The sequence below is a fragment of the Oncorhynchus clarkii genome, chromosome 20 (genome assembly GCF_045791955.1).
Source record: "Oncorhynchus clarkii lewisi isolate Uvic-CL-2024 chromosome 20, UVic_Ocla_1.0, whole genome shotgun sequence".
Classification (NCBI taxonomy): domain Eukaryota; kingdom Metazoa; phylum Chordata; class Actinopteri; order Salmoniformes; family Salmonidae; genus Oncorhynchus; species Oncorhynchus clarkii.
The window spans coordinates 53291347-53316637 of NC_092166.1; the positions used below are offsets into that span (position 1 = coordinate 53291347).

General features: G+C 43.3%; 1 protein-coding gene across 1 annotated transcript in view; it reads right to left on the reverse strand.

Moving 5' to 3' along the window:
• Nucleotides 1–24855, reverse strand: part of LOC139377113 (SRC kinase signaling inhibitor 1-like) — a gene marked incomplete at its 3' end in the record, with an annotated part of 60118 nt that extends 35263 nt beyond the window's left edge. The window contains 2 exon segments of the mRNA XM_071120140.1: nt 11830–12143; nt 24765–24855. Coding sequence (XP_070976241.1) covers nt 11830–12143; nt 24765–24855 — 405 coding nt within the window.
• Nucleotides 24856–25291: the final 436 nt, after the last annotated feature.

Genomic DNA, 25291 nt, shown 5'->3' on the forward strand with positions numbered 1-25291 from the left:
TAGGGTTTAAGGTTAGGGCTAGTTTACATGCTAGCTGTACTTAAAAGGTTAGGTTTAGGAGTTAGGTTAAAGGGTTAAGGTCAGGGTTAGCTAACATGCTAAGTAGTTGCAAAGTAACTAATCAGCAAAAATGCTAAAGTTATCCATGATGAGATTCAAACACACAACCTTTGGGTTGATAGACGTTCCCGTTATACGCCCACCCATCCTCCCGACCAACCTCCCTTCTAAACTATTTTTGACATTATGGACCACAACACCACAGGTTCATCGTAAGGATCGGACCAAGGTGAGTAGAGTTCCACATAATTTTAATAAATCAAAACTCACTGAACAAAACAACAAACAACCAAACGAAACGTGAAGCTACTGATGTGCACTAAGGCAACTACTATGCATATACATACAAAATCCCTAGATGACACAAACCCGAGACATACAACAACTAGAGTACCCACCCTAGTCACACCCTGACCTAACCAAAATAGAAAAACAGAGATATCTAAGGTATTGGTTAGGTCAGGGTGTGACTAGGGTGGATATGCTAGTTTTTGTATTGTCTAGGGGTTTTGTATTGTCTAGGATTTTTGTATGTCTAGGTTTTGTAGGTCTCTGTATTTGTATGTTTATGGTGGCCTGATATGGTTCCCAATCAGAGGCAGCTGTTTATCATTGTCTCTGATAGGGGATCATATTTAAGTAGCCATTTCCCTTTTGTTGTTTGTGGGATCTTATTCTATGTTTAGTTGCCTGTCTGCACTCTCCATATAGCTTCACGGTTCATGTTGTTATTTTGTTAATTTGTTTGTTCAGTGTTCATTCATTAAATAAATAAGAATGTACGCATACCACGCTGCACCTTGGTCTCCTTCGTACGACGGATGTGACAGTGGCAACAGGGGAGTTTAGAAAGGAGGAACTCCCTTAAACATTTATTCCAAAGCTGGGGATCCTCACTGCAGCTTGTTGCAAGAGCACATTTTTCACTAGCTAGCTGTCCTCCAATCGCAAAAACATTTTTTTTTATTTCACCTTTATTTAACCAGGTAGGCTAGTTGAGAACAACTTATAATTTACAGCTGCGACCTGGCCAAGATAAAGCAAAGCAGTGAGACACAAACAACAACACAGAGTTACACATGGCATAAACAAACATACAGTCAATAATACAATAGAAAAAGTATATATACAGTGTGTGCAAATGAGGTAGGATAAGGGGGGTGGGGCAATAAATAGGCCATAGTGGCGAAATTATTACAGTGTGGCAAATTAAATACTGGGGTGATAGATGTGCAGAAGATGAGTGTGCAAGTAGTGGTACTGGGGTGAAAAGGAGCAAAATAAATAAATTAAATAACAATATGGTGATGAGGTAGTTGGATGGGCTATTTACAGATTGGCTACGTACAGGTGCAGTGATCTGTGAGCTGCTCTGACAGCTAGTGCTTAAAGCTCGTGAGGGAGACATGAGTCTCCAGCTTCAGTGATTTTTGCAGTTCGTTCCAGTCATTGGCAGCAGAGAACTGGAAGGAAAGGCGGCCGAAGGAGGAATTGGCTTTGGGGGTGACCAGTGAAATTGACCTGCTGGAGCGCGTGCTGCGGGTGGGTGCTGCTATGGTGACCAGTGAGCTGAGATAAGGTGGGGCTTTACCTAGATGACCTGGAGCCAGTGGGTTGGCGACGGATATGAAGCGAGGGCCAGCCAACGAGAGCATACAGGTCGCAGTGGTGGGTAGTATATGGGGCTTTGGTGACAAAACGGATGGCACTGCATCCAATTTGCTGAGTTGGAGGCTATTTTGTAAATTACATCGTCGAAGTCAAGGATCAGTAGGATAGTCAGTTTTACTAGGGTATGTTTGGCAGCATGAGTGAAGGATGCTTTGTTGCGAAATAGGAAGCCGATTCTAGATTTAATTTTGGATTGGAGATGCTTAATGTGAGTCTGGAAGGAGAATTTACAGTCTAACCAGACACCTAGGTATTTGTAGTTGTCCACATATTCTAAGTCAGAACCGTCCAGAGTAGTGATGCTGGATGGGTGGGTAGGTGTGGGCAGCGATCGGTTGAAGAGCATGCATTTAGTTTTAATAGCATTTAAGAGCAGTTGGAGGCCACGGAGGGAGAGTTGTATGGCATTGAAGCTCGTCTGGAGGTTAGTTAACACAGTGCCCAAAGAAGGGCCAGCAATATACAGAATGATTGATAGGCAGCTTAAACTCCTTCAATTCAATTTAAGCAACCTACTGTTTTTATCTGGGATTCAAATGCACTGTATACCATTTTTGTTTCTTTTTTTTTTCGTGCGCATATCACAAATTTCCAATAAGCAATTTGTGTCTATTTCACAATAATCTGTGATACTGGGTTGGATATACATAACAAATTGAGGTGAATCACACTGCTGCTCTGTCATTTAGCTATCTGCACCTTTCAGATTGTGGTTGTTGTGGATGGCTGTTCCCAATTGTACATGCATATTTGAACCCAATAATGGTTGAATTGAAGACGTTTAAGCTGCCTATCAATCATTATATTTGCGACTAGAGGACACCTAGCTAGTGAAAAATGTGCTCGTGCAACAGCCGCAGTGCAGATCCCAGCCTGTGGAATAAAATGTTTAAGGGAGTTCATCCTGTCTAAACCCCACGTGGTGTTGTGCTCCATACTGTCAAAAGTAGTTTGACCACAAGTAGAGCTTTTATTTCTCAATCTTATTTGTGCTGATTCCCTCCAAAAATGCCCTTATGCTTAGCAGACACATGCTCAAACTTGTGTACTATTGATAGACCCAAACAGCTGCAAATGATCAAGATATCAAAGTGTCACCAACAAAAAACGTAAACAATAGGCCTACAGTATAGCAAATGCAGAATAATGCGCTCATTTTCACATGCAAATAGCACTTTTCCCAAAAGCAGCATTTATTTTTCAACTCAAAGGAATGAGCCCAATCAGTCCTCCATGACAACAAAATCATAAACAACAGAGTAGTGCTGGCTAATAAGTCCTTCGTTTTTGGCTTACGCTCAGGTACAACAATTTGGCTAATCTATGTTTCCATATTTCCAAGTCCTATTCTTGAAGATCAAGGGGTATAACATTAATTGCAATGACTGGAAATCTGACAAACTCAGTTTTTTGTTTTATATGAAGGTATAGTCTAATCACATTACTATCTGTAGTAGAAGCCTACAGAACCAACCCATAAAGTGAATTGTAACATCCATTTATGGCCAGCTATGTCAAATCTAACATTGATTTATCCTGCAATAGATAGCTCTTGAGCAGGTTGACGTTTATTGGGATGAGTCATGTCCTTGAGGCAGAACTGACTCCACTAGATGGGCAAGCTGCAAAGTCAAAATTGTCCTACACTGGTTTGAGAGGAAATATTCAATGAGTTCCTACCCTCTGTTGAGAGAGGATGTGGAGGAGAAAAGCTGGATGAGGATAGACAGAGCAGAGCATAGGCAGGAGGGGAGGAAGATACGAATTGGGGATAAAAACCAACAGAACAGAGGCCTACGGGCTCCTGTGACCCAGATACATAGAGCATTGTGTGTCCTGCAGGCTTCTGTCCGAGTCGGAGCTAGCAATCATGTGTCTACCTGAACATTTCGAAGGGAAGTCTTAAGAAAGTTGAAGCTCATTTACTGCATTTCTATACAATGTTAAAACACTAGAATGCAATTTGGAGAACAGCAAAAACGAGCAAAAATTATCCCAGCCATTATCACATTGGTTGTTGTAGCTTCATTCACCTCAGTCAATCTACAAACACATAGCCTATTAGCTATACAATTAGCCACTACACATTAACTCACATTAACGCAGCGGTGGGATTAAAAAGTATTTTATTAACAAAAAATAAACAAATACGTGTGCGTTACATTAAACATATTTTTGTGCAGTTTCAAAAGCTAATTTCCTGCAATTCTACACATGACTTATGCCATGTTAATATGATATCTGAGTGAGAGTGACTAACAAAATCAAGTGGGACCCCCTAGAAGTCAGGGCCCCTGGGCACGTTCCCTGCGTGCCCGGGTGTAATTCGGCCATGGTTACTAGGTTTAGATACTGTAGCTGGCTAGACTAACTAACTACACTAATTTACCAAGTGACATACTGTATAATAACAGGAAAACTGCTGATGTAAAACCAAGTTTCAAAAATTGCATCTTGTGTATTCTACAGTAAGTTGAGACCCCTCCCCCGATAACAGTTTGCCACTGGAAGGAATGGTCGAAGTCCTTCCATATCTTTGTAATAAGTGATTCAAGGTAATAGCACAAATTACATAAAGCATAGGGACAAATATTACATTCTATTTCAATAGCCTTTTTTGTTTTCATTGATATTTACAATATACAGTATGAAATACTATGTTTTCATTCTAGCTTTCAAAATAATAGATAAATATCCCTAAATGCCAAAAACATGTCACTACAACTGTACTCATCATTACTCGGTTAAGCCAATATGCTTGCCTTAAACAATGCATATACTTAAAGTTTTGCAGTATAAAGGACTTGCATTATGATTTGTGATTAAATAAACAGTTCAATATGAAAGGGAGAAAGTTAAAAACTGGGTGGTTCGAGCCCTGAATGCTGGTTGGTTGACAGCCATGGTATATCAGACCGTATACCACGGATATGACAAATCATTTATTTTTACTGCTCTAATTACGTTGGTAACCAGTTTATAATAGCAATAAGGCACCTCGATGCTTTGTGCCTAAGAAGAGCCCTTAGCCATATTATATTGGCCATATATCACCCCCCCCCCCATGCCATATTGCTTAAATATACCAAGGCTTTCAGCCAATCAGCATTGAGGGCTCGAACTACCCAATTTATAAAGGTGAATAATGCAAGCTCTAGAATGCTGTTCAACCCCAATCAGAAACGAGTATTCAACAATGCCTTGTATATGTAACTATTTGTCAAGTGTTTTTCATGGCGACGGAAGCAAACACCACCGCAATTCAAGAATGACCCTGCTACATTCACATATATCATACTCAGGGTTGGGGAGTAACGGATTACATGTGGACCCGTTACATGTAATGGATAACCAAAAACACTGTAACCGTAACCCGTTACATTACCAGCTAAAATATTATAATCGGTTTAAAGATACTTTAAAAAAAAAACTAGATGATTACTTGTAGGATTACTTTTAAATTCAGAAAATTGGACACCTTTCTGTTTTCTCAATGACATTGAAATCATCATTGCAAGTTTAAGTTTGCTCCTCCTGAGCGAGTCTGACCACAAGTCAGAGACCACTATGACACCAAATGCGTTTGATGGATCGCGGGAAAAGGGCAGGAATAGGCTTTTGTATGCTACATTCCAAGCTACACTGAGTGTACAAAACATGTTTCCATGACATAGACTGACCAGGTGAAAGCTATGGTCCCTTATTGATTTTACTTGTTAAATCCACTTCAATCAGTGTAGATTTAGGAGGAAACAGGTTAAAGAAGGATTTTAAAGCCTTGAGACAATTGAGGCATGGATTATGTATGTGTGCCATTCAGAGTGTGAGTGGGCCAGACAAAATATTCAACGGGGTATGGTAGTATGTGCCACGCGCACCGGTTTGTGTCTTTCTTCATAATGCATTTGTATACATTACACAAACTACAATTTGTTGGGGCTAATGTTAGCTAAGCTAGGGGTTAACATTAGGGTTAGGGGTTAAGGTTAGGGTATGGTTAGGGTTTAAGGTTAGGGCTAGTTTACATGCTAGCTGTACTTAAAAGGTTAGGTTTAGGAGTTAGGTTAAAGGGTTAAGGTCAGGGTTAGCTAACATGCTAAGTAGTTGCAAAGTAACTAATCAGCAAAAATGCTAAAGTTATCCATGATGAGATTCAAACACACAACCTTTGGGTTGATAGACGTTCCCGTTATACGCCCACCCATCCTCCCGACCAACCTCCCTTCTAAACTATTTTTGACATTATGGACCACAACACCACAGGTTCATCGTAAGGATCGGACCAAGGTGAGTAGAGTTCCACATAATTTTAATAAATCAAAACTCACTGAACAAAACAACAAACAACCAAACGAAACGTGAAGCTACTGATGTGCACTAAGGCAACTACTATGCATATACATACAAAATCCCTAGATGACACAAACCCGAGACATACAACAACTAGAGTACCCACCCTAGTCACACCCTGACCTAACCAAAATAGAAAAACAGAGATATCTAAGGTATTGGTTAGGTCAGGGTGTGACTAGGGTGGATATGCTAGTTTTTGTATTGTCTAGGGGTTTTGTATTGTCTAGGATTTTTGTATGTCTAGGTTTTGTAGGTCTCTGTATTTGTATGTTTATGGTGGCCTGATATGGTTCCCAATCAGAGGCAGCTGTTTATCATTGTCTCTGATAGGGGATCATATTTAAGTAGCCATTTCCCTTTTGTTGTTTGTGGGATCTTATTCTATGTTTAGTTGCCTGTCTGCACTCTCCATATAGCTTCACGGTTCATGTTGTTATTTTGTTAATTTGTTTGTTCAGTGTTCATTCATTAAATAAATAAGAATGTACGCATACCACGCTGCACCTTGGTCTCCTTCGTACGACGGATGTGACAGTGGCAACAGGGGAGTTTAGAAAGGAGGAACTCCCTTAAACATTTATTCCAAAGCTGGGGATCCTCACTGCAGCTTGTTGCAAGAGCACATTTTTCACTAGCTAGCTGTCCTCCAATCGCAAAAACATTTTTTTTTATTTCACCTTTATTTAACCAGGTAGGCTAGTTGAGAACAACTTATAATTTACAGCTGCGACCTGGCCAAGATAAAGCAAAGCAGTGAGACACAAACAACAACACAGAGTTACACATGGCATAAACAAACATACAGTCAATAATACAATAGAAAAAGTATATATACAGTGTGTGCAAATGAGGTAGGATAAGGGGGGTGGGGCAATAAATAGGCCATAGTGGCGAAATTATTACAGTGTGGCAAATTAAATACTGGGGTGATAGATGTGCAGAAGATGAGTGTGCAAGTAGTGGTACTGGGGTGAAAAGGAGCAAAATAAATAAATTAAATAACAATATGGTGATGAGGTAGTTGGATGGGCTATTTACAGATTGGCTACGTACAGGTGCAGTGATCTGTGAGCTGCTCTGACAGCTAGTGCTTAAAGCTCGTGAGGGAGACATGAGTCTCCAGCTTCAGTGATTTTTGCAGTTCGTTCCAGTCATTGGCAGCAGAGAACTGGAAGGAAAGGCGGCCGAAGGAGGAATTGGCTTTGGGGGTGACCAGTGAAATTGACCTGCTGGAGCGCGTGCTGCGGGTGGGTGCTGCTATGGTGACCAGTGAGCTGAGATAAGGTGGGGCTTTACCTAGATGACCTGGAGCCAGTGGGTTGGCGACGGATATGAAGCGAGGGCCAGCCAACGAGAGCATACAGGTCGCAGTGGTGGGTAGTATATGGGGCTTTGGTGACAAAACGGATGGCACTGCATCCAATTTGCTGAGTTGGAGGCTATTTTGTAAATTACATCGTCGAAGTCAAGGATCAGTAGGATAGTCAGTTTTACTAGGGTATGTTTGGCAGCATGAGTGAAGGATGCTTTGTTGCGAAATAGGAAGCCGATTCTAGATTTAATTTTGGATTGGAGATGCTTAATGTGAGTCTGGAAGGAGAATTTACAGTCTAACCAGACACCTAGGTATTTGTAGTTGTCCACATATTCTAAGTCAGAACCGTCCAGAGTAGTGATGCTGGATGGGTGGGTAGGTGTGGGCAGCGATCGGTTGAAGAGCATGCATTTAGTTTTAATAGCATTTAAGAGCAGTTGGAGGCCACGGAGGGAGAGTTGTATGGCATTGAAGCTCGTCTGGAGGTTAGTTAACACAGTGCCCAAAGAAGGGCCAGCAATATACAGAATGATTGATAGGCAGCTTAAACTCCTTCAATTCAATTTAAGCAACCTACTGTTTTTATCTGGGATTCAAATGCACTGTATACCATTTTTGTTTCTTTTTTTTTTCGTGCGCATATCACAAATTTCCAATAAGCAATTTGTGTCTATTTCACAATAATCTGTGATACTGGGTTGGATATACATAACAAATTGAGGTGAATCACACTGCTGCTCTGTCATTTAGCTATCTGCACCTTTCAGATTGTGGTTGTTGTGGATGGCTGTTCCCAATTGTACATGCATATTTGAACCCAATAATGGTTGAATTGAAGACGTTTAAGCTGCCTATCAATCATTATATTTGCGACTAGAGGACACCTAGCTAGTGAAAAATGTGCTCGTGCAACAGCCGCAGTGCAGATCCCAGCCTGTGGAATAAAATGTTTAAGGGAGTTCATCCTGTCTAAACCCCACGTGGTGTTGTGCTCCATACTGTCAAAAGTAGTTTGACCACAAGTAGAGCTTTTATTTCTCAATCTTATTTGTGCTGATTCCCTCCAAAAATGCCCTTATGCTTAGCAGACACATGCTCAAACTTGTGTACTATTGATAGACCCAAACAGCTGCAAATGATCAAGATATCAAAGTGTCACCAACAAAAAACGTAAACAATAGGCCTACAGTATAGCAAATGCAGAATAATGCGCTCATTTTCACATGCAAATAGCACTTTTCCCAAAAGCAGCATTTATTTTTCAACTCAAAGGAATGAGCCCAATCAGTCCTCCATGACAACAAAATCATAAACAACAGAGTAGTGCTGGCTAATAAGTCCTTCGTTTTTGGCTTACGCTCAGGTACAACAATTTGGCTAATCTATGTTTCCATATTTCCAAGTCCTATTCTTGAAGATCAAGGGGTATAACATTAATTGCAATGACTGGAAATCTGACAAACTCAGTTTTTTGTTTTATATGAAGGTATAGTCTAATCACATTACTATCTGTAGTAGAAGCCTACAGAACCAACCCATAAAGTGAATTGTAACATCCATTTATGGCCAGCTATGTCAAATCTAACATTGATTTATCCTGCAATAGATAGCTCTTGAGCAGGTTGACGTTTATTGGGATGAGTCATGTCCTTGAGGCAGAACTGACTCCACTAGATGGGCAAGCTGCAAAGTCAAAATTGTCCTACACTGGTTTGAGAGGAAATATTCAATGAGTTCCTACCCTCTGTTGAGAGAGGATGTGGAGGAGAAAAGCTGGATGAGGATAGACAGAGCAGAGCATAGGCAGGAGGGGAGGAAGATACGAATTGGGGATAAAAACCAACAGAACAGAGGCCTACGGGCTCCTGTGACCCAGATACATAGAGCATTGTGTGTCCTGCAGGCTTCTGTCCGAGTCGGAGCTAGCAATCATGTGTCTACCTGAACATTTGTCAGCCTGCACGGCCATACTACCACCAATCAGACCCCATTCTATTGGCCATGCCTCGACACAAGGCTCTTATTGACAAATGTCACTAGGACCCCTATTTTAGGGATTCTATTTCCTCACCTCTCTTGTGTTTTTCTGTTTAAATGGTGTTTTATTGATTTGTATTACCCTATAACTATACTGTATATCAGTGTCTACTTTGTACATGTTTTACTTAAACTTGAAATTGAAGTATGATGTGGAAAATAGTTGCTCACATGGTTTGTTTTGGATGTCATGTATGTGTCCTACTGTGTATATCTACTTGGAGGACTGGGACGCTGCTCGCATCTTGAAGAAGATCTCTCTTGAACACTTTACTCCTAACCATATGCTGAATTCCAAATCAATCCCTACCCCCTAGGGAGTAGGTGCTATGGTCAGATGTGGAACTCAGCATACACGTCTACCTGAACTCAACACATACTCACTACCACCTACCGCTAGACGCACAAACTCTTCTCAACTCCACCCGCTAACAGACCAGTAGACTTATGCATATGCATCCTCTTGAAAACATTCTCCCACATCCCACTCTTTTTCTATTCATGTCTTCATCCACCTTTCTGTCTTCACCCCTCTTACCTCAGCCTCCCCTGCCCACCTCTCCTCCAATATGCACTAACAAGAGGGCGTTTCAGAACATTACATTTGCCCCACACACAATAAACCCGAGCCCCTATGCACCGTGACACAATGCCCATATGGGCTGCCATATTTCTCAATCACACAAGCTGAATCCCACGATGGACATGTACTGAGAGAGAGAGAGAGAGAGAGAGAGAGAGAGAGAGAGACGCATGCCTGACCTGCATGCCAAGCAGCTCATTTCTCTCTCTCTCTCTCTCTCTCTCTCTCTCTCTCTCTCTCTCTCTCTCTCTCTGTCTGTCTCTGTCTCTCTCTCTCGCGCACACACACACACACACACACACACACACACACACACACACACACACACACACACACACAGTCCCCCTCCTAGTCTTTCAGACACTGCGGCACCACATCCACACCTGGCCAACACCTGCATGCCAGTACCACCCCGGAATGAGCCAGCCAAAACACACCACACACATATCATACACACACTCACACACCCGTCCTCTGATCCCTGCAGAAAGCAGGGAGTAGAGGAGAGGCATACCCATTACATCATGTCTTACCTGCACTGGTCTCCCCTACACACTCACAGACTCACACAGACACTTGCTGATCATGGTCACATGCACACACGCACGCAGTCAGGTACAGATACAGCTCTCTTGCACGCGCTCTCTTTCTCCCTCACCCCTTTCTGTCTATCCTTTTCTCCCTCTCTCTGCATCACATGAGGCAGCAGAAAGTCATCTATCCCACAGTAACACCAGAACAGACAGGATTCTGCACGTCTCCATTAAATAATGAAAGGGAGAACTGGTACCGTTGTTGCTACTTATCGAGCCTGCTACTGCTGGTGACTGGTGGTGGTTCGTCGGTTCGCATGCTGCTCCACATGCCTCCCTCTCCTTCCTCCTCCCCCCTCTCCATTTTCTGACGGCATTCGCTCTGTTCTCCCACGAGCCCCCGAGGAATCAGTAAATCCCAGGCAGTGTTGGTCTGGTTATATACAAAGTAGAGCCAAGCAGAGTAGAGTGTCCTCTCTCTCTCTGTCTCTATACCACTACAGCCCAATCCCAGTTTCAGTCTTTCTCTCACAACTCATTCCTCTCTGTTTCTCTCCCTCTCTCTGCTGCTGCCATCCGTACTCTCTTCCACTCTCTCTTCTTGCCTAGGCATTACCAGCCATATGATATCATTGACTTCCTTATATGGGAATGGTGGTTGCCATGGAAACCACGGACTCCACCTGTTTCTCTCTTTATTTGTCCTTCCATCTCTCCCTCTTTTTCTCCCTCTTTTTCTCTCTCTCTCTCTCTCTCTCGCTTGTGTGCAGAGATAAATGGCTGCGCCAGGGTAAATACACAGAGCAAATGAAAAGCTGGGGAGGAAAGAGAGAAGTGGATGGAGGGATACTTGGCCCGATGGAGGAGAGTGTGGAGAGACGGCAGAATTCTCAGGGAGGGGATTGAGGTAGAGGGACGGAGGGATCAGGGTAGAGGGATGGCAAGGGATAAGGGTATATACAGTATCTCTATTTGTCCTTCCTATCTCAAATCTCTGTTTCCATCTCCCTCTCCCTCTGACACCTTCTGATAACTCTACTAGCCAACGATGTCATGATGAACTGATGAATTGACACCTGGATACTCCTGTGGTTCTCAACTGCTTTTGTACCTGGGATGGGCAACGGCTATGGCCAAGGTAGATCTTAAAGAAATTGATAAGTCATATAATTTGTCACCATATTCTTTACACCAATTCTTTCACAAAGTGAAAAGAGATCAGGGTAGATGCTGGGGGGTTGATTCTGGCCATGGTGTTGAGAGTATTGAGATGTTACCTGCTGTTGGCGGCCACAGTTAGGTGAGCCCTGGCCCTGAGACATACAGGGGCTGGCCGGGTACTTCTGATTCTTCTGGAGGTCCATGAAGGCTCCGCGCTGGCGCTCTATGTCAGCCTTGTGAAGGTTCGTAAGGGCCTCCAGGCTCTTGGCAGCGATGTCGTTGTGGCGTTGGCGGTCCCCCGAGGTGGAAGCCTGCCCCCCGTTGTTGTTGTCAGGGAAACGACGCGTGCCACCGTGGCCCAGGGTGTGGTACTCCCGCGGGAACTCGGCATCCCCAGCGGAGATCTTGTGACCCTTTCTTCTATCCCGGCCTGAAGGGGTCAAAAGTGAGGAAACATGGGCCAGGGGTTGGATTGGAGAGAGGAAGTGAAAGGTGAGAAAATGTGCTCTGGTTGATTTAATAACAAATGCAAAATGTTTGATATCATCATTACTTTTCCATAAAGGTAAATACAGGATAGATATTGCTGTATGTATGTTGGGTGTTAGAGGAGGAGATCACTGTAGGCTGCTGAGGGGAGAACGGCTCATTACAATGGCTGGAACGAAGCGAATGGTATGGCATCGAACACCTGGAAACCGTGTTTAATGTATTTGATCCCATTCCACTGATTCCGCTCCAGTCATTACCATGAGTGCGTCCTCCCCAATTAAGGTGCCAGGAGCTGCTTGGAGAGATAGGACTCTCTCAGAGCCATCTGACATGTACGTATGATCCAGTCATTGGCTACCGATAATCCCTGAGCCAAAGGAAATCTCATTCAGCTAAACACATACATACACACAAAACAATGTATATCTATAGCCCCAACAGCTGTAGCATCTGCCAAAGCCCACAACAGTCAAGCCTATCTTGTTGGGGCCTCAAGGGGACACTACTGTCACAGGATGAGGTCACAAATCTTGGCGATGACAGCAAGTTTGTCACCCATGCGTGTCAGGACCATTCGGTTTTAGAAGCCGTGATTGGTTGTGAGCTGTTCCTTCAGAGCGCCACCTTCTGACCATGGAGATATATAGCTTGAATAAATTGACGAAGGATGGTCACTAAAGGAGCTAAATGAGCTGCCTAGGGAAACCCAGTGAATGTCCCTTTTCAGAAGATCCATAGTAACTAGATCTGCTGGCTAGGCAGTACCAGACCGTAGAAAATAGCTTTTCCACTGTCTCCCGTGAATTGAATGGGCAGAGCATGAGAGAGAGAGAGAGAGAGAGAGAGAGAGAGAGAGAGAGAGAGAGAGAGAACGAGAGAAGGCACGTGAAGTCCCACACACACGCGCACATACAGGCTCTTCCCACACAAACTCTCCGTCTGCAACCGCAGCTGTGCATCCAGAATTGGACGCAATACAGTCCACCAATCAACTCATAAATAAAGGAGAAAACGATCCGTGTCAGATAACATGATCAACCATAGCAGTGCATGCGTCAATGCATTATTTCAAAATGTTACATAAGCCGTTGAGCCGTTAACCATTCAGTGTTGCACTCCCCTCTGTTTTGGCACGTCGGCCTACAGTATCTAAACAGCTGAAAGCACTGAATCCATACAGTAAATCAAATGTCTTCTGAACACGCTGATAGAGGGATCCATATTGATCTTCTGCAGTTTAGCCCCATTACTTAGTCTGTGGAGGGGCAACTCTACATGTGATTATCTCAGGGTTAGAGAGCCACAGCCACACAGCTGTTAAAGTTCTCCGAACGCCACACATGTTCTTTAAGGTAAATACAGTCAAGGACTGGTGCCCTGCACCCAGTTTAAAGGGATAGTTCACTCAAAAACACTCTTCAGCATTTCGTTCATTAGTCCACAATTCCCCAAAATCGTGCATGTCAGCAGTCTATTTTTTACATAGCAATAACTGTGATGATGCTTTTTGCAGGGTTTGGTATGATTGATTTGGTTTCAGATGTAAATCTTGTGGTGGAGTAGGGCAGGGATCCAGGGATTCCATGATGCAGCCATGACAGCAAAATATCTGTTAGAGGAGACAGGGGAAATCTATCGTAGGCTGAAGGTTTTCTAATGGAACATGTGTGAAGCCCAAAGGCATATTTTCACATCGATTGGACAAAATAGTATTGACAGTTCTATTCTATTCTTAAAGTGATGTGAATAGATGGCATATTCACTTTTAATTTGATATTCAAATTATATTAATATAACAAATGACATTTGCAATGAAACCAGTTCCATCCATCTATATACAAGGAGCCTTGTACCTCCCCAGTGCTTTTCCACCCCCTGACATGGCAGTATAACTCACAGCAGTGGGATTCTTAATGACCCGTCACCTCCAACACAGGTCCCTTCCTCACCTGTTATTAGAAATGTTACGGGAACGTTAATTACACCATTAATACTGGTGACGAACATCCTTTTAATTTCTCCTACTCACACCGCTGAATCTTTTATGTCAACTTTGTCACTGTAGGGGGAGGCCATCGCTCTCTTTCACCCCTCCTACTCTCCCTCTCTCCTCGACCTATCTCGTCCATAAAGTGTCGTCATCCCGGTACAGTTTGTGAGGCGGCCGAAGATTCATCATCGGAGCTAGTGTTCATTAGAGTTAAAGCGGAACTTAAGACGCGGTGAGTGATAGTCATTGCCCGGGCGCCGTCGTATTTCAGCCAACCTGGAGTCTGGACAAATTCCAAATGGCTTGGCTCAAGGCTGTGGCCAAACATTTCTCATTATGGGGCAAACACAACAACCTTGGTCGCTGCTGACATGGGAGGTGTGACAGAGGCCATTTTTTTTTTAATGATTTCCTCACACTGATTCCTGATTATTTCTGCTCAGCTCTGGGAGTGGTAAGTTTGTGTTCTGGCCAAGTTCTATCAAAATGATTTCATAGCTCCTTCCCTCCTTAAAGTAATCACTTCTTTCCTTCCTTCCCTCCTTTCCACCTTCCTCCTTATCCCTCCAAATCAAATCAAATTTTATTTGTCACATACACATGGTTAGCAGATGTTAATGCGAGTGTAGCGAAATGCTTGTGCTTCTAGTTCCGACAATGCAGTAATAACCAACGAGTAATCTTACCTAACAATTCCATAACTACTACCTTATACACACAAGTGTAAAGGGATAAAGAATATGTACATAAAGATATATGAATGAGTACAGAACGGCATAGGCAAGATGCAGTAGATGGTATCGAGTACAGTATATACATATCAGATGAGTAATGTAGGGTATGTAGGGTATGTAAACATTATATTAAGTGGCATTGTATAAAGTGGCTAGTGATACATTTTTTACATCAATTTCCATCAATTTCCATTATTAAAGTGGTTGGAGTTGGGTCAGTATGTTGGCAGCAGCCACTCAATGTTAGTGATGGCCTTGAGATAGAAGCTGTTTTTCAGTCTCTTGGTAACTGCTTTGATGCACCTGTACTGACCTCGCCTTCTGGATGATAGCGGGGTGAACAGGCAGTGCCTCGGGTGGTTGTTGTCCTTGATGATCTTTATGGCCTTCCTGTGACATCGGGTGGTGAAGGTGTCCTGGAGGGCAGGTAGTTTGCCCCCGGTGATGCGTTGTGCAGACCTCACAACCCTCTGGAGAGCCATACGGTTGTGGGCGGAGCAGTTGCCGTACCAGTCGGTGATACAGCCCGACAGGATGCTCTCGATTGTGCATCTGTAGAAGTTTATGAGTGCTTTTGGTGACAAGCCAAATTTCTTCAGCCTCCTGAGGTTGAAGAGGCTCTGCTGCGCCTTCTTCACAACGCTGTCTGTGTGGGTGGACCAATTCAGTTTGTCCGTGATGTGTACGCCGAGGAACTTAAAACTTACTACCCTCTCCACTACTGTCCCGTTGATGTGGGTAGGGGGGTGCTCCCTCTGCTGTTTCCTGAAGTCCACAATCACCTCTTTTGTTTTGTTGACGTTGAGTGTGAGGTTATTTTCCTGACACCACACTCCGAGGGCCCTCACCTCCTCCCTGTAGGCCGTCTCGTCGTTGTTGGTAAACAAGCCTACCACTGTAGTGTCGTCCGCACACTTGATGATTGAGTTGGAGGCGTGCATGGCCACACAGTCGTGGGTGAACAAGGAGTACAGGAGAGGGCTCAGAACGCACCCTTGTGGGGCCACAGTGTTGAGGATCAGTGGGGTGGAGATGTTGTTACCTACCCTCACCAACCTTCCTTCCTTCATTTACTCCCTCCCTAAGTTGGTCGACGGTCACTGATGTCAGCCATATTACTTTCACAACTTGATATCACACAGCTATCTCCGCTTTCTGACAGTCTCCGGCTCAAACATTTTCTTGCTGAACCATGGACATACTAGCCTGGTCCCAGATCTGTCTCTGCTGTCTTGTCAAATGTTTGCAAGGCAGCACAAACAGATCTGGGACCAGGCTTCGACACACTGCTTCCTTCCACCCAACAGCTGGACTGCAGACAGTTAGAATTCAGTTAGCTCTTCCTGTTTTTGAAGAGCTTGGTTACTGGAAGAGCATGACTGACCCCTCAGAATAGCACTGGAAACATAGGGGACTGAACCCTACCGACTCCACTGTTTAATTCTAGTCAATGTGAATGGAGGGTTTGACATGTTAACCATTAGTAATGCAAATAGGAAAATAATAGATTATCAATGTTTTGGGTGCTGGGTCCAGAGTATATGATATTGAAACAAATCTGTCATCAAGTACAGACAGTCGTGTTTGTCTGCATGTATTATTCAGAATTATGAAGAGCACGAAAATTGTGTGCATCCATTCAGGGACAAAATATTGAAATATATTGGTGCTCTATGAAAAATATATTATTTGAGTGTGTCCCTGTGCTCCCAGCAGGGGGAATTGGTTCTGCCAGAGATAAACATCTCACCATGAAAACTCAATGTCCTCAACACATATATATGCGCACGCACGCACGCACGCACGCGCACGCACGCACGCACACACACACACACACACACACACACACACACACACACACACACACACACACACACACACACACACACACACACACAAACACACAAACACACACAAACAAACAAACACTACTGCAGATTCTCATTACTGTGCTCTCTCTTCCTCTCATTATTTTCCTTCTCTCTCCACCACAATTCATTCATATTCCAATGGCCTCTGGCCCAAACCGTACATTCATAGCATATACCGCTTTCTCTACTAAAGATCCCACCCACATCTTACAGTACGGTACCACAGTTTACCACGGTCCATCAGCCGACAGCCTGTCACAGAGCTAAGCACATGACACCCTGTAATTACAATCAAGAACAGATTGTTCAGTGAAGTGTCACTGGGAGGACCTGAGACAAATTTGTGACCGTTTGTCAGCGGAAACTGTACATAAGTGATCATCATCTAGATTCAGCCGCAGGCCAATTTTTTCTTGAGCGGATGGTTGAGGGGGCTGGAACATAATTCCAGATCAATTGTAGACTGCGAATTGACCCCAATTCAAAGAGTTTCATAATATTTGACTAAAACATAATTGTTTCAAACCTTGCTTACACGATCACATCTCTTATTATGCATGGGAATACATGGGAACCGATTTTCCTAATTAAAATCAGTTTAGGCAGATTTTTGGGTGTTTTTTTTTTTGCCAAGAAAACATGGGGGGCCAAATAACAACCCCACCTCCCATGGGCCACTTCAGATAGAAAGGTTGAAATGGTAATCACATAATGATGACGATATTCCATTGCATATCGTATGGACCTCAATTCACTTTATGATTGATTATACCTTGGATTATGTTTTGGAATATGTTTTAAACAGTACCTGTGCATAACTACTATGACAGCTGGTGCGTGTCATTTTTAGGTTTTGACAATGCAGACTGTGTTAACCATGGCCACAGTCATTTGCTATTGCGAACATTGTCCCAGGCTAGGATCTATGCTTGGAAGTGAGGAGGCTTTCTCTCCCTCTGGGTTCAGACACAGGTTCTTGCTGAGTGATGAGTGTCATTGACTGAAAGCCCGGGCTGGATGAGTCATAGTCTGTGAGCTATTAACGCAGACTAATTATTAATGCAGACTAATTAAGACTGGGATTCAGCCAGGCAGCTAGCTCTGTGAATGAGGGGCAACCAAGCAGCATTAGGGTGGAGCGTGTACACAATGTCATGAATAAGGGTTTACTATAGGTTTAATAACACAAAGACGAGGAGTAGGCGTGATGAGAGAGGCCTACTTAGGGCATACAATACCTTATGGTACACAAATAACGTAATATTATTGCATCCTTGGAGTGAGGAACGTGCATTATTTTGGAGCAGATGGGCTATATTAATTACCAGCCCTGCAGGACTGAAGTATTGCTGGCTTCTTCACTGCTTGCCAGTTAATTGATAAATGGATGTCATTCGTTAGCTACAAAGTTCAGTCACGGTCCCTGATTGGATCGCGACCAGGAGAGTTTCAGTCCTGCAAGACCCTAATCGAATAGCCCTGTTTTTGGAGTCATAACACAAGCATACTACATCAGTATACTACACTATGCCAACCAAGGGAAACATTTTCTATGGATGGCATATGTACCGTAAAGATCACTGCATGACGGCACTTCTTTGGTTAATCTTTAGCAATTTGCTGAATCCACTCATTTTGCTTAAGCATAATTGCTTTGACTGCAAACGGGATGCACTCTGAGGCAATTCACACGCCAGCAGTTCATAACTGGCAACATTTTACATAAATATTCAACAATGGTCATAAGTCAACTGCTTCATGGAAAGTGAAGTAGGCTAAGCAATTAAAAAGACTGATGCGCAGTGGAAAAGGAAGGCTAATGTGAAATTGATTCAGTCTAGCAGACAATTAAACAGAAAGAAATGTGTGTGTGTGTGGTCCGCTGGGTCAGCTCTGGGTGTCAGAGTTTTCATCACAACCAACCTGCTGTAGCCTCACGGTCAGACCGCCGAAAGACCACAACCAGACCATAGCCCTACCACAGCCAGACCATAAATACAGACCACAGTCTGACCATAAATACTGACCACAGTCTGACCACAGCAAGACCACTGAGCCAGATCACAACCAGACCACACGGTTAGACCATACAGCCAGACCACAGCTAGAACATAGTGAGACTGCAGCCAGACCACAGCCACTGACAACAACCATATCATAACCAGTCCAGAGACCACAACCAGACCACAGCCAGATGACAACCAGACCACAGACAGACCACAACCAGACCACAGACAGACCGCAGTCAGACCACAGCCAGACCAGACAGACCACAGCCAGACCAGACAGACAACAATCAGACCAGCCCTACCCCTCTCTCATCAGCTTTGAAAAAATACAGAATCTTGTGATAGGGAAATTACAGCTTTGAGAGTGTATCAAAAGGGTGGTCTATGTCTGTCAAGTTGACCTTAACTGCAGTGTTTATGAGTATTCTGATGGGAACCTGGCTATAAACATACTAGATGATGAACACATGTACTGAGAAATTAAGCCATCATAGCGAAAACATAATTAAGTGAGATGGGTGACATTATATCAAAGATACACAATTCTTTTAAAAAATTTAAAGCTGGATCAAAGGAATGACAACGAATTCCCCCTCAATTTGGAGCTGACATTCTCTGCTGCAATAGTACACCACCACTTCATTGAAAGTTGTTTTCAAGAAAAGAAAGCTCTAGATATCTGGGGATTTACAAACTGATATCAAAAGGATTCGGAAGTCTCAGATTCTGTAAGTCGGGGAATTTGGAAAATACATCAACTTCAAAAGCATCAAATTGATTTGGAGTCAGCAATACTCTCTCTGGGCTGTATAGACAACCCCTTATATATCACCAAAGCTGCAGCTCTTTCCGATATACGAAGCAAAACCTCGAAGTATGCTAAAAATAAAGTAAGATATTATCAGAAGCCATCAGCGTAAAAAGCCAGAGGGCATCATCCAACATGCTCATCAGAATCCCCCCCCCCCCCTTCAAAAATTGTCTACACGGCTATTTCACAACAACATACAAGATTAATAGATCATGCAAATGACATGACCATTTGCATCTTGCTCTGACATGTCTATTAGTTTACAACCTCATTCATATTCGTGGCTGCCCCAGCCACTTGAGAAATGGACTGGCAATAGGCTAACTGTGCCGTTTAAGAAGGCGAGACTTTGTCTAGTGCTCCACATGGTGTCTAATAGTCCATTAACTTATCAAGGTCAATCCGGGTTAAGGCTGATGTGCCTTGCCTGGCTGCCGCATACTTCTCTCCCTGGGCAGCAGAGCGGAGCACTGGAGGATTTGGGCTCCACCACACTTCGAGCATCCAGCCCCTCTCCCTCTGCTTCTCTTCCTGGGTTATGCAAAAGCCAGATAATCTTGGTGCATGCAGCTTGCAAGAAGAAGGTCTGCTACTGTACGCAGCTGAGCTGACTGCCCTGCATGGCTCATTTCAGCACCACTCATCCAGTCCACTGATGCAGAATTTGTCAATTATAGAGCAGCAGGAATGGATGGATCGTACCTGACTGGTCCTGTGCCGGTGTATTCTTTGCAGAGACTCTACATGGCAGTGGAGTGTGTGTGTGGTGTGTGTGTGTGTGTATTGAACGCCAATGAAGAGCTAAGGAGGAGTGCAAAGTGCAGTGCTGGAGATTGGAGGTAGGCAGGGTTTGTGACTGTGCTGCTGAGATGTGTGTGTGTGTGTGTGTGTGTGTGTGTGTGTGTGTGTGTGTGTGTGTGTGTGTGTGTGTGTGTGTGTGTGTGTGTGTGTGTGTGTGTGTGTGTGTGTGTGTCTCTCTCTCTCTCTCTCTCTCTGTGAGTATAATCCTTTCCCCGTCTTCAGGGACAAGCTGCAAATCAGCCTCTTTTTTTCTCCCCTCTCCCTCTCTTCTCTCACTGTATCTCAGACTCGCACATGAGCCTCCAGTACAATGATCCTCCCATGCCTCCACCTTTCGCCAGATAACACAGGATGCAGAGAGCTGTCTCTCTCTCTCTCTCTCTATTAATGACTATAACTGTATCTTTCTTCCTCTGCCACTTTTCTTTTTGGTTTTCAATGCGTCTCGGTGTCCCCCTCGCTGTCGGTGCCGCAAATGCCTCGTGTACCCTCGTGTACCCTCGTGTACTCGATTAGACATCCACTCTTTTGTCGGATTTATACATGCATGTTGTTTACACATCCAGTCCAAGGTGAAACACACATGCCCGTTCAATTAGGGATGTAATATGTAGTCAGAGATTGTTTGTAAGTCCACATTTACGAAAGGGATGTTTACTTCGTACATACACATCCAGTCACTGTTGATGAGAGCATATTTTTGGGGATGTTGGTTTACTGTCAATATTGCGTTTGTTTGTCTTGGTCGTCGACTCAAATATAATGCTAATAGATTTAAGAATGGTATTTGCCCACCCACTATTGTAGTGCGGTTACACAGCTAAGTAGTGGGACATTCTTTTATTTTTACATAGTTTGTATTCATTCTGGATCCCCATTAGTTCCTTCCAAGGCAGCAGCTACTCTTCCTGAGGTCCAATCACAATTACATACAATAAAACAATACATTACACAACACATTATGACACACTAATAATGTCTTGTGATGTTGATAGACAACCACATCTAATTTGTGGTTGATCATGATTATGGGGGAGCGATAGAGCCTCAAGGTTGTAACAGAATCAAACTGGCAGAAGGTATTAGCACTGTGTCAATCAAAGGTTACATTTTTACCTATGTAGATATAGGCAATAGATAACGGTGCTGTATTTGGACTCATGTTGTGCTTATTAAACAAAAAGGAGAAAGTGTGGGTAGTAATGATATCCCCTATTCTATATTAAAACCAAATTCCCACTGATGTAAGGTGCAGTAAGGAACAACGCAACTGGGCTGATTAGTGCAGACTGGTTTAGGATTCAGGCTGAAGTCTGTGTGGCAGAAATGTAGAGGGACAGACTCACTTGTAAAGAGTATGGGCAGGGTAAGGAACAAGCTTTTGCAGTGTGTGTGTGTGTGCGCATAAGCATGCGCGCATGTGTGTGTGCGCAGGCGCACTTGCATATTCGTTTGCGTATGTGTGAGCAAAAACCCAAGTTAAGCGCGATCTAATCAGCAAGCACTTTCTTGCTCTTCCTCTCCACGCCCTCTCTGCCTCTCTCTTTCTCTTCCATACTCTTTCTTACCTACCTTTCAGGTTGTTGTTTTTTTCATCTCGTCAAAGGATTGCTGATAGGAGATTGACATTGTCAATCAGTTTTTGATCCATGCCACCCAATAATGAACCAATGCCTAAAGACCAGAACAGATAAGGAACAGAAATAAGAAGTGCTACGTCTGCTTGTGATGCAGGACTAAACATGACATTTCACTGTCAGATATCAGGTTTTTCAGATGGGCCGAGTGTATAATCAACAAACGGGTAGTTACACATCCACACTGCAATTTAGTAATCAGACGTCAGTCTCGGGTTTGTTTGCTCTCAGTCAACACAAGTCAAATCATCAAACCTGCTTAGGAGTAAAGAAAGGTTGGGAAATGCCACATCTGTCACATACAAAATGCCGGAGAGGGAACCCTGAAGACGGATGTCTATTTCTGAACTCGGACAGCAATCATGGCTCAATTTCCTCCATGACAATCCACTGTCAGTCAGACCAGTGTGAAAATAACCCCTTGCCCCCTATGTCTTGGCAGTCAAGGCTCAACCTAGCCTTCCACTGGGCGTAAGTTATGGGAGCTTCGGCCATAAAGCTTTCAACCCTCAAGTTTACGCCCTGGAAATGGATTTGGGCCAAATCGGTATGGAAATTCAATACTGTTGTATCCAAAGGCATTCAGCTAAGAACCCTTTTCACAAGTCAAAATGTAGCAATTTTCCCTGAGAGTTTCACTTTGGGAACTCTCACTCCCTCCAGCGGTATTGGTTGTTGTGGGTTATATGTTTAAAGGTGATATATGTGATATATGTGCATACTGTATGTAAGTATACAGTACCAGTCAAAAGTTTGGTTTTAAATATATTTTTACTATTTTCTACATTGTAGAATAATAGTGACGACATCAAAACTATGAAATAACACATATGGAATCATGTAGTAACCAAAAAAAAGTGTTAAACAAATCAAAATATATTTTATATTTGGGGCCTCCCGGGAGGCACAGTGGTCTACCAAACTTTTACATATGCACATATATCACATACAGTGCCTTGCGAAAGTATTCGGCCCCCTTGAACTTTGCGACCTTTTGCCACATTTCAGGCTTCAAACATAAAGATATAAAACTGTATTTTTTTGTGAAGAATCAACAACAAGTGGGACACAATCATGAAGTGGAACGACATTTATTGGATATTTCAAACTTTTTTAACAAATCAAAAACTGAAAAATTGGGCGTGCAAAATTATTCAGCCCCCTTAAGTTAATACTTTGTAGCGCCACCTTTTGCTGCGATTACAGCTGTAAGTCGCTTGGGGTATGTCTCTATCAGTTTTGCACATCGAGAGACTGACATTTTTTCCCATTTCTCCTTGCAAAACAGCTCGAGCTCAGTGAGGTTGGATGGAGAGCATTTGTGAACAGCAGTTTTCAGTTCTTTCCACAGATTCTCGATTGGATTCAGGTCTGGACTTTGACTTGGCCATTCTAACACCTGGATATGTTTATTTTTGAACCATTCCATTGTAGATTTTGCTTTATGTTTTGGATCATTGTCTTGTTGGAAGACAAATCTCCGTCCCAGTCTCAGGTCTTTTGCAGACTCCATCAGGTTTTCTTCCAGAATGGTCCTGTATTTGGCTCCATCCATCTTCCCATCAATTTTAACCATCTTCCCTGTCCCTGCTGAAGAAAAGCAGGCCCAAACCATGATGCTGCCACCACCATGATTGACAGTGGGGATGGTGTGTTCAGCTGTATTGCTTTTACGCCAAACATAACATTTTGCATTGTTGCCAAAAAGTTCAATTTTGGTTTCATCTGACCAGAGCACCTTCTTCCACATGTTTGGTGTGTCTCCCAGGTGGCTTGTGGCAAACTTTAAACGACACTTTTTATGGATATCTTTAAGAAATGGCTTTCTTCTTGCCACTCTTCCATAAAGGCCAGATTTGTGCAATATACGACTGATTGTTGTCCTATGGACAGAGTCTCCCACCTCAGCTGTAGATCTCTGCAGTTCATCCAGAGTGATCATGGGCCTCTTGGCTGCATCTCTGATCAGTCTTCTCCTTGTATGAGCTGAAAGTTTAGAGGGACGGCCAGGTGTTGGTAGATTTGCAGTGGTCTGATACTCCTTCCATTTCAATATTATCGCTTGCACAGTGCTCCTTGGGATGTTTAAAGCTTGGGAAATCTTTTTGTATCCAAATCCGGCTTTAAACTTCTTCACAACAGTATCTCGGACCTGCCTGGTGTGTTCCTTGTTCTTCATGATGCTATCTGCGCTTTTAACGGACCTCTGAGACTATCACAGTGCAGGTGCATTTATACGGAGACTTGATTACACACAGGTGGATTGTATTTATCATCATTAGTCATTTAGGTCAACATTGGATCATTCAGAGATCCTCACTGAACTTCTGGAGAGAGTTTGCTGCACTGAAAGTAAAGGGGCTGAATAATTTTGCACGCCCAATTTTTCAGTTTTTGATTTGTTAAAAAAGTTTGAAATATCCAATAAATGTCGTTCCACTTCATGATTGTGTCCCACTTGTTGTTGATTCTTCACAAAAAAATACAGTTTTATATATTTATGTTTGAAGCCTGAAATGTGGCAAAAGGTCGCAAAGTTCAAGGGGGCCGAATACTTTCGCAAGGCACTGTACATCACCTTTAAACATATAACCCACAACAACCAATACCGCTGGAGGGAGGGAGAGTTCCCAAAGTGAAACTCTCAGGGAAAATTGCTACATTTTGACTTGTGAAAAGGGTTCTTAGCTGAATGCCTTTGGATACACTGCATCACAGTGCCCTGTGCCACCAGAGACTCTGGGTTCGAGCCCAGGCTCTGTCGCAGCCGTCCACGACGGTGTTTCCTCTGACACATTGTTGCGGCTGGCTGCCGGGGTGGATGCGCGCTGTGTTAAGAAGCGGTGCGGCTTGGTTGAGTTGTGTTTCGGAGGATGCATGGATTTCGACCTTCGTCTCTCCCGAACCCGTAAGGGAGTTGTAGCGATGAGACAAGATAGTAACTACTAACAATTGGATACCACGAAATTGGGGAGAAAAGGGAGTAAATTTCAACAACAACAACAAATATATATATATACAGTATTTTTTATATTTGAGATTCTTCAAAGTAGCCACCCTTTCCCTTGATGCACACTCTGGGCATTCTCTCAACCAGCTTCAGCTGGAATGCTTTTCCAAAAGTCTTGACGGAGTTCCCACATGAGCTGAGCACCTGCTGGCTGCTTTTCCTTCACTTTGCAGTCCAACTCATCCCAAACCATCCCAATTGGGTTGAGGTCAGGTGATTGTGG